Source organism: Fistularia commersonii, chromosome 11, assembly GCF_037954325.1.
Source record: "Fistularia commersonii isolate RoL2024-O1a breed Wild chromosome 11, RoL_Fcom_v1.0, whole genome shotgun sequence".
Taxonomy (NCBI): Eukaryota; Metazoa; Chordata; class Actinopteri; order Syngnathiformes; family Fistulariidae; genus Fistularia; species Fistularia commersonii.
The window spans coordinates 20,006,662-20,017,022 of NC_141294.1; the positions used below are offsets into that span (position 1 = coordinate 20,006,662).

The 10,361-nt window shown below is 40.6% G+C and overlaps 1 protein-coding gene across 3 annotated transcripts; it reads right to left on the bottom strand.

Annotated features, from left to right (window-relative positions):
• Positions 1-991: 991 nt before the first annotated feature.
• LOC147230034 (lipid transport auxiliary protein 1-like) lies at positions 992-10,349 on the bottom strand. 3 transcript variants are annotated; one of them, XM_086155776.1, is made up of 7 exons: positions 10,069-10,349; positions 8,932-9,033; positions 8,623-8,719; positions 8,478-8,531; positions 8,227-8,393; positions 3,662-3,720; positions 992-2,908 (listed from the first exon to the last, which is right to left on the bottom strand). In XM_086155776.1, exons 1-7 carry the CDS (start codon positions 10,129-10,131, stop codon positions 2,692-2,694), a joined length of 759 nt encoding a protein of 252 aa, XP_086011902.1. In that variant the 5' UTR covers positions 10,132-10,349; the 3' UTR covers positions 992-2,691. The 3 variants fall into 3 exon arrangements, with proteins under 3 accessions (XP_086011902.1, XP_086011903.1, XP_086011904.1); XM_086155777.1 differs by having other exon boundaries at positions 9,991-10,124; XM_086155778.1 differs by lacking the exon at positions 8,932-9,033 and having other exon boundaries at positions 10,069-10,326.
• Between the last annotated feature and the right edge of the window lie 12 nt (positions 10,350-10,361).

Consider the following 10,361-nt stretch of genomic DNA (forward strand, 5'->3'; position numbering starts at 1 on the left):
AAAAATAAAAAAAAATATTTGCATAGTATCAGGCTTGCGCTGATGGCCATGATAGCACTTGAGCCCCATTTAGAATTTTTAACTGGTGCAGACTTCAGTGGATATGTGGGTGTTGAAGACGTGATGGGCAGATTTGGTATCCAGGATAGGAACACAGAGAGACAGATGGTGGTAGACTTTGCAAAAGTGATGGAAATGGCTGTCATAGATACTTTTTTACAGAAAAGGCAGGGATTTAGGGTAATGTAAGAATGGATGTAGGGGCATGCAGGTAGATTGTATCTTGTAAAGGATGTACAACAGGTTTGGGTGACTAGGGATAGAGAGGAATGTCCTGTCATATGCTAAAAGAATGATGGGAAGATGAAAATATTACTTTGAAGAGCTGATGAATGAGGACAATGAAAGAGAGGGAAGGGTAGAAAAAGTGACTATTGTGGCCCACAGAGTAGCAGAGATTAGAAAAGGTGAAGTGAGGAGGACAGTGAAGAGGCTGAGGAGTGAGTGAAAAGGCAGGTGGCCCTGATGATATCCCTGTTGAGGTATGGCACAGCTGAAGGGAAACAGCCAAAAGGAAGAGAAGCCCAATAACAGGTGGGATTGGCTCCAGCATCCCTGTTACCTCAAGTGCAGGATAGATAGTAGATGAATGAGAGAATGAATGTACAATTTAGTGTGTAGCTACCTCTTGAAGTAAAATCTTTTAAGCTCTTTATCAAAGCTATTACTGATATTATAAAATTTAAAAATAATTTAATTAGTGTTTGTTAATCTCTGCAACTTCATCCCGAAGAAAATATCACTGCTAATGTGTATCAATTTCATGTTTATCCAAAAGCTTACTTTACTTGATCAGCTGTACCATTTTTGATTTGGATGTAAAATCTTCTGTACTAAGGAAAGGAGAAATGTCTGTAGAGGTCACTCTACCACTTAATAAATGCTGGAAATTTAATCCAGAAATTAATACATAGCCATCCCACGGAACTTATTTATTTGTTTGGCATCTTAGAGTCAACATAATCACATAAAATTCAGACCGTAAACAAATGCTGCTACAGATAACTAATTGATAGAGATGCAGTTTCTCACATTCAAGTTACAGTGAAATACTCTTCTATTACATTGCATTTATGAAATTTAACGGTTAAATCACATATGGCTTCAGTTAAACATTGGTTTAAGGCTTAAAAACATGATAGGTATAATTGTAAACAGAAAAAAACTGATTATAAACAATGCAGCTGGTAGGTTTTGAAACTCTGCATAGGCCATTATATTTGTGCAATATGGTGATTGTCTGATTTCTTTGCCTGCATCATGTTTTTTTCAGTCCAGTTTTGTCTACTGGACATTTTCCAGCACTAAGGTCTTGGAGTAAACTACAATAACACTGAAGTTAGGTTGTGATGTGTAACATTTCTGTGGTAATATGTATAAAAACAACTTGAAGTATTTTAACACTAAAACATTCCATTGAAACCTGAGGAATCAGAGCACTAGAGCATCACGGGAAGTCAGAACGAGGTGGATGCCATGATGCTTGCTTGTTTTGAAAAGTTGATTTGGGCTATTGATTCCTATGGCCAATATCAGATCACACAAGAAAGCATCACTGATCACTATTTTGTGGATCACAGATCTGATCAGTTCGTGTGAACACGCCTAGCTTGATGCCAATCTTGCTCAGTTGTTGATATTTGGTTGAACGTAGGTTGTGACGTTAGTGTCAGGATGGCCGTTACTCAGACATCAGCTTGTTTTTACATCACAGAGTGAAATTTCAATATCCTCTCCAGTTAAACTTTTGGTTGGAAGTACAAATCAGTTATCTGTCTGGTATTTGTCTGACATTATACTGAGGTATCTCTGCTGTTAAAGTGATTTTTTGACCTAAAATTTATGTTTTCTGGAGTTAAATTGACCTTTTCCCAGATTTTTCTATATCGACTCCAGCTAGTCCAGTGGTTCAAATCTCTATCTTTTTTGTTTTGTTTTTTCGTGTTTGTTTTGTTTTTAATTTATTCCAACTGCAGCTTCAACCGTGAAGCTAACACCTTCAGAAATGTAGGTCTTTGTTTTTTGACTTGAAACTACAGATCTGAATGTTCAGAAGCAATAGGCCTTATTAAAAAAAAAAAGAAGCTAACAACAGTGCTGAAGAAAAACAAAACCCAAACAGTGCTCAAGGTAAGTGTGTTTTTGATTTGGTTGCCAGTTCAGTCACATCTCTCAGGTGTGTGTAAATCACAGCATCATCATTCTATAAGCTCAGTTATTTCTAATGCCACAGTTTTGACCAAAACAGGACTGTGCTGTGAAACCCAGCACTAGCTAATCTGCTGTTCTCTGTTCTAATGAAGTAACAAGAATACATACAGATAAATGTGACAGGAATAAATCTGTTGGTCTTATCGCCCGTCAACACATTTCTACCCATAATCCCGCTCTACTTCAAAATGTCATTGACACCACTGACCCAATGGTAGCGGATTGCACACCAAATGTAAGAGTGTATAAGGAGAGAAATGTGTGCTCTAAACGATCCAATATGCTTGTGTTTGAGATTAAGAGGCAGTGCTTTAGTCAGGTCAAGCTGGAACCACCATCAAGCAGCTGTTATCATTCCACAGGCACTTTTGACTCCTGGAGGAACTTCCTTTTACTTGATGCACCTTTTTTCATTGCACTTCAGAACATGCTATCCAAAGTGTTATAGTTGTCCTTGAAGTTCTTCAGCTCCAGAAAATTCCGGGGCCGCTTGCTGCGCTGCTGTGAAGCCATTACTAGGTATGTGCTCTGGTTCGGGGAGGACGCAGAGTCTGAGGTGCTGGTCAAGTCTTTGGCAGCAGACTGGTGGTTCTGGCTTGGTGTGCTGGCACTAGCACTGGCACTGTGAGCCTTCACACTAGGAGAGGGATGAGAGGGATGCGATTTTAAATCAATGTGCACAATAGGATTTGTGTAAGTCAGGTTGAAAAGCTGGACGTGGAATATTTAAGGGACTCTGCTTATTTCCTCAACACCTATGAGACCTTGAGGAATTTGATCCCCCAGAATTCAAAGCAGTTTATCTGGATAATACTTTTTTGTCAGATGCCAGCAAATACGAGCCAGTCAGTCTAACAAAATTCACTTGATAACTTTTCTAAGCTTCGACCACTGATTTTCCCCCTTCACCACAATCTTGAACAAACAACATAGCTAGAAGGGCAGAATGACAGGGAGTTTCTAGATCACAGGCCATTTCAATTGATTTCCATCCATTTTCCTAATATTCGTAACATTGTATTTATTTTTGTTAATTTTCAAGCCATTTCTGCAAATTCTGAGTTCACTTGGTAATTTCCATGACTGTTATTCATTTTTTAGGAATGTTATTTCAAGGCAATTTCTTGCAGTGATCAGGTTGTTTCTATATAGTTTTTGCAAATTTCAATAAGGATTTCTTTCAGCATTATTGTTTCTTTCTTGATGATTCATTTTCAGGCAAATTTTCAGGTTCATTTTTAACATGATTCTCTTTCCATGATGAAATTAGCTGATGAGAGATATTTCAGCTGATTTTGCACCCTTTATGTGGTACACCCACCTCCCACTTTGAAGACCCCTGACCTAAATGTAACACAATGCAGTTGGGATTGGGGGTGTGGTTACTCACACAGAAGCCAGTTCAGTTAGAGCTTCCTGGTATTTCAAAAAGTCTGCTTCACCAAAAGCCTACAGACATTAATAAACACGCCAGTTAGTGAGGTCATACACAATAGTCCTCAAATACTTCATTCTCATTGAAGCACAAAGAAAAATATTCATGCTGTGTTTAAGAACAACATATGAGCACAGACGATCTTGCACACGACCAAGCCAGAAAGAAAATACGTGTTAAAAAAACACCAGACCCCTTTTCTCTGAGTTAGGGTGATGATGTAGAAATCACAAAATGGTCACCTGCGGGAGTGACAGCCTAGCTCCTCAAGACAATGTATGGTGGACAGTCTGGATACCCCCTGAAGTCTATTTGGACGAAAGGAATCTTGGCTGTTTTACAGCTGGGTTATAATTGGATGTTACAGACACTTAGGTAATGCTTTGAAAGAATTAGTATCATGATGCTATTTGGGCATTGCTTCGGTAAGCTTGTTGCATCCGTCTCCTCTGTTCACGTGACATTTTCCATCAGCAATCCCTCAACTGACTGCCTGAATCAGTGGGTTTGCTCCACTTTTGTATTTCATTGAAAATTCACCTTGATGGATTTAACGGTGTTGGTCGTTCCATTTTGAACATAAGAGTCAAGATCTACAGTCTGTCACTTAGTTTGCAGAGACTTGTTAACCTTATTTTTGTATCAGTTCTGGCCAACTTTCAAATAATTTCCTGCAAATCTAAGGTACTGTAATTTTTAGACATGTTTTAGGCAATTTTATACTCATTCCAGACCACTGGACTGTTGGAGTTACCATTTTCATTTGTGTTAATGAGTGTTGATGATAAACTGACTCTTTTTTCTTATGATTGACAAATAATAGTAATGATAATGCATTTTATTTGAAGACGCCTTTCCTGATACTCAAGGACACTGTACAGATATGGGCATACAAAGAGTATTAATCAAACACAAAAATATTGGCTAGCCTCAGTATACAACAAAATTATATATATTTTTTTCTATTATTTAACAATGAAAATAATTGTCGATGAAGCTGTTGCTTCAACCAATCAGACTTTGAGTTGGCGACATCATAGCCTTCTAGCAGGCCACAGCAACATCAGGGTATTAACAGCCTCTGATCGGATAGTCAGAGAGTAGATGAGTGAATTAGCAGGAGAAGCGTGCTAGCAGGCTGCAAACAGAAATATAGTTTGTTTGTTTAATATTGGTTTTGTCAACCCACAATGGTTGCAGGGGGAGAAGAACCGGATTTAATTGCTAATTTATTGTTAATGCCATTTTCAAGATGGAGTTTTGAATAAAAGCTAGTAAAGAAAGGTTGGGCAACTCCTAAGCTAGAGAACCTGTCACAACCAGGAAAAGGATTTGTCTGACATTTTCAAGCCAGGAACTATGACCGGTACCCCTGGTTCACAGGCTTCAAGGTACACCGCAAATTGTTTTTCTGGGAAGTGCTTGGAGCTGAAGCGTACAGATAATCGGTACGATAGAATAATTGAACTCTTTTTGAGGAAAGAAAGGAGGATGGATTTTAACAACAAATGATCATAATTTTTGGTGAGTAAAATCCTGCTATTTTCCTAAATAATACTGCAAGTTTATCAGGTTATTGTTGGTGCTTTTTATGTGTCACAGCTGTTTGCTATAAAGGCATTTATTGTGACTATTGTCCGTTTTTGTGGCTCCCGCCACAGGACTGGACTTTGTTGTCCCGGTGTGTTCAGATTTCATTCGGGGAAAAATGGCACAATGGTCAGGAACTGATCAAGCAAGAATGGTTTATTCAAAGTCAGGTAATACAGTTAAAAGTTATCCCAGGCCAGAATGAATGTAACCCCGAGATGATCGTTCACCCTCTCTGGACATCCGCTGAGATGCATCCAGCAGATGTGCAGGTGAGGAAGTTCTGGCCTTGATCTTTCCATGATGAAATTAGCTGATGAGAGATATTTCAGCTGATTTTGCACCCTTTATGTGGTACACCCACCTCCCACCTCAATGGTCGGCTTTATTTCCTAATAAGGACTTGTTTTACAAACTCTTGGAACTTGGTACTGGCCCGTGTCTCCCCAAGCCTGCCTTGGAGGGGCACGGAGCAGTGTCTCCCTGTGCCGGTCCCAAGCCCAGATAAATGCAGAGGGTTGCGTCAGGAAGGGCATCCGGCGTAAAAAACTTTTGTCAAAACCAAACATGCGAGTCAACCATAACCATATCATACCGGATTGGTCGTGGACCGGGTTAACAACGACCGCTATTGGTACTGATGACCTACAGGGTACTAATGGAAATTGGGCTACTGTGGTTTGAAGAACAAGAACAAGAAGAAGAGGAGTAGTGCGTGTTCAGCGGCAGACAGAGAGGAGGAAAGGAAAGAGCATGGGACTGACAGGAAAAGGTAGAGAGTTGGTTGACATGATGCAGAGAAGGAGGGTGGATATATTGTATGTCCAGGAGACCAGGTGGAAAGGTAGTAAGGCTAGAAGCTTAGGAGCAGGCTTTAAGTTGTACTATTATGGTATTGACAAGAAGAGAAATGGAATAGGAGTTATCTTGAAGGAGGAGTTTGTTAGGAACGTCCTAGAGGTGAAAAGAATGTCAAATAGACTTATGACTATGAAACTGGAAATTGAAGGTGTGATGCTCGATGTTGTTAGTGGCTATGCCCCGCAGGTGGGATGTGAATCTGAAGAGGAGAAGTTCTGGAATTAGTTAGATGAAGTGATGCAGAATATTCCCAGAAATGAGAGAGTGGTAATTGGTGCAGACTTCAATGGCATGTTGGTGAAGGCAATAGAGGGAAGAAGTGATGGGCAGATTTGGTATACAGGATAGGGATGCAGAGGGACAGATGGTGGTAGATTTAGCAAAAAGGATGGAAATGGCTGTCGTGAACACATTTTTCCAGAAAAAACAGGAACATAGGGTAATAAGAGCGGAGGTAGGAGCATGCAGGTAGAATACATCTTGTATAGATGAGGTAACCTGAAAGAGATCAGTGACTGCAAAGTAGTTGTAGGTGAGAGTGTAGCCAGACAGCATAGGATGGTGATTTGTAGGATGACTCTGGTGACAAGGAAGATGAAGAGGACAAAGGCAGAGCAGAGGACAAAGTGGTGGAAGCTGAAAAGGGAGGAGTGTTGCATGGTTTTCAGGGAAGAGTTGAGAAAGGGTCTGGGTGGTCAGGGTGAGCTTCCAGATGATTGGACAAAAACAGCTAGTGTTATCAGGGAGACAGGTAGAAGAGTACTTGGCATGTCATCTGGAAGGAAAGTAGACAAGGAGACTTGGACAATGTGATCTGTAGTGAGAGCAGAAAACAGGGAGAGGAAAATCTAGAGAGGTGGAGGTATGCTCTGGAAAGGAGAGGAATAAAAGTTAGTCGCAGCAGGACAGAATATATGTGTGTGAATGAGAGGAACTCCAGTGGAATGGTGAGGCTACAGGGAGTGGAGATCAAGAAGCTGGAGGATTTCATGTACTTGGGGTCAACAGTCCAGAGCAATGGAGAGTGTGGAAAAGAGGTGAAGAGACCGGTCCAAGCAGGTTGGAATGGGTGGAGAAAAGTGTCAGGGGGACTATATGATAGAAGGCTATCGGCCAGAATAAAAGGTAAAGGTGTACAAGACAGTGGTGAGACCAGCGATGCTGTATGGCCTAGAAACTGTTACAATGGCCAAAAGACAGGAGGCAGAAATAGAGGTTGCAGAGATGAAGATGTTAAGGTTCTTTTTGGGAGTGACTAGGATGGATAGGATCAGGAATGAGTCTATCAGAGGAACAGCACATGTTAGATGTTTTGGAGAGAAGGTCAGAGAGGCCAGACTGAGATGGTTCGGTCATGTACAGAGGAGGGATAGAGAATATATTGGTAGATTGATGCTGGGATTGGAGCTGCCAGGCAAGAGGTCTCGAGGAAGACCAAAGAGAAGAATTATGGATGTAGTGAGAAAGGATATGAAGGTAGATGGTGTGAGAGAGGAGGCTACGGAGAATAGGGTTAGATGGAGAAAGTTGATTCGCTGTTGCGGCCCCTGAAGGGAAAAGCCAAAAGAAGATAAAGCCTCAACGGTCGCGTTTATTTCCTAATAAGGACTTGTTTTACACACTCTTGGAATTTGGGCACTTGGGGTGCCAGGCCGCACCCTGGACAAAGCCGCGGGGTGCGTGATCGATTACATGCGGGGGGGTGTCAGTGGAAGAGTTAGGTATCCCTTTGTTGTCATGTGATGCGAATTTTAACACTACGGGTTATCTATTGGTGATGCACCTCTCTTTGTACTGCATTTCTGCATAATAAGATGTTTAATTTACTCATAAACTAATTGTTGGGGGGTGGATTGATTCGGAGCACTACTGAAGGCCAAGGTGTAAAATGCACAGCCTGCCACTGATTATTATTATTATTATTGATTCACTCATTCATTACATATATCACAAATCCTGCACTCAGGGTTGCAACGGGGTCTGGAGCCAATCTCAGTGGTCAGGAGACAAGAGATTTGTTGTCATGACATGCACATAGGTGTGTGAGTAGGTGTAACCAAAGTGCTGACCTCTGAACCGTGGCGTGCTCTGTTGTAGCCGTCCAGCACTGTGTCAATCAGAGATCTTTGGCTGTCGTGGAAGAAGCAGTTGGAATTTCTAAGCTGCAGAAGCCAAGTTCGAAATCCTTTACCCGTCAGAGCGGCGGATGTCCCTCCCAGCTCCTCGAAGGGAAAGTCTTAATAAGAGATCAGTGTTGATTTAATCTGAGGAGAATTATAATCGAAAATGGATTGGAAATAAATTCAGCTGGGCATCTTACCGGTGTCCCGGATGGCATCCAGTGCTCTCATCCTGTACTGATAATCACAGCAACCTGCAATAGACACACCAAGTCTTCTGTCCAACAACTTATATATGTGCAGGTTTGTACAGTTTTGAAGCTTGTGTTTGTGTACTACTATGACCGGACTGTAACCGCTCGTCATCCGCGGACAACAGACGAGGCTCAAGGTGGATCTTCTGGACTTGGCTCAGTTTGGCTTCAATTATTTGTCTCAGTTCCTGCAGCAAATCACCACAAAGATATCCATTGGTAACAATGTAACAAGTTAAACTCCACACAGCAGGAGCCCCAAAGACAACTTAATTTAAGCTGCCTGAAATAAATTATTTGATAAGCATCCAATGAGACATGATCAGGATTAATTTAGAGCCCCGTCCCCCCAAGGCCAATCTGAGTTTGGCACCCCTGGTGCTTGTGGCTGAACTGTTACCTTAGGAGCATTGTGGCCAAGGGGAGCATGAGGCCCTCGTCGAGACTTCATGGCAAAGCGCATTATTTGTCTTTTCACAAAGATGAACAGTAATACAAACACCTGAGCAAGAGTAGAACAGGAGCAAAACATGTCAACCAATGGTTTATTGGACTATTCTCTTAGCCCTATTTTGCCACTTTGAAATGTTGTGAACCTTTAGTTGTTATTTTTTAGCTGCTTTTTAAATATTCTTGTTTTAACCTTTTGCATACATGTCAATGCCATTTTTCTATTTCAGAGTTTTAACAAATTCATCAAATGCACTGTGGGTCTTCAAGTAACACAATTTCACTCGTCAGTATGTGTGTAACATAAAGCAAACTAAAAAAACAAATGTTCCCGAAAAATCCCTAATCAAATCCGGAATAACCGGAGAAACCAGAAAATTTGTAAACTTTTGACAAAACTCTAGCCGTAAATTAGCCCAAAAAAGACAAAACATTATATCAGTCCTGCTGTCCAGAAGAGCCTCCGAAAAGATTGCCATAATCTGTCGTCAAAGAGGACCTGCAAATATTAAACTTATATTATATTAAATATTGAAAGTCTGCCTTTTCTCAATCTGCCTTTTCCTGTAAAGCCATGAAAGAATGGAATGGGCTTCTAGACAATCTTAAGAACATGACTGATTTTCACACCTTTACACGAGCCGTTAAAAATTGGATTTTGGAGCACCAAACATGCTCACACTAACAATGCCAGATGGGTATTTTGCTATCAGATATTACCCAGAAGGGTAACCCCAGGTGACCAAAGTAATAATATCACAACAATAGCACTTTCAACTCGCAAAACACACATTTTATTGCCTGTTTATGTATTGCATAGATATTTTATTGCATATATTATATATATATTGTCTATTTTGTACAGTTTTATATTTGCATTGTCCAGGACTACAAATGGAAATTAGCTATGAGCTACAATCTGGTACAAACATCTCTGCCTCTGTGCTTAATGTAATTGCACTCTGTCCTAATAAACTTCTAAACAAACAAACAAAACAAACAAACTTACGGGAGCCTAATGGTTGTTGCCATCTATTTGTGACTCAGCTAAAATAAAACTCCGATCTATCCAAGGCTTTGCACTCACCAGGCTGCCGTAAGCCATCACCAGCACCACATTGATGCTCGACAGTGGAGATTCGCTTTGCATTTTGAATGCGACAATTTTCGTCTAAACTAACGCATGAACAATAAAAACAAACATGTCAAAACTGGTCAAATACTCGGCTTCCTTAAACTTGTTTTCTTTTAAAGAAATAATTCTAATTCATCAACAAAAAAATAGAACAAAAACGGACAAGTTGAGCTCAACCAAGTATTATGCGAAGTTTGCGTTTCTCCTACGATTTGTTGACTTCCGGGATAGTCAGGTGACTGGCA

Excerpts from the sequence above, each read along its gene's own strand:
- LOC147230034 (XM_086155776.1), bottom strand. The coding sequence starts at position 10,131 with ATGCAAAGCGAATCTCCACTGTCGAGCATCAATGTGGTGCTGGTGATG. Across the intron at positions 9,034-10,068 it reads TGATGGCTTACGGCAGCCTG|GTGTTTGTATTACTGTTCAT; the intron begins GTGAGTGCAAAG and ends ACTCTTGCTCAG. Across the intron at positions 8,720-8,931 it reads TTGGCCACAATGCTCCTAAG|GAACTGAGACAAATAATTGA; the intron begins GTAACAGTTCAG and ends GATTTGCTGCAG.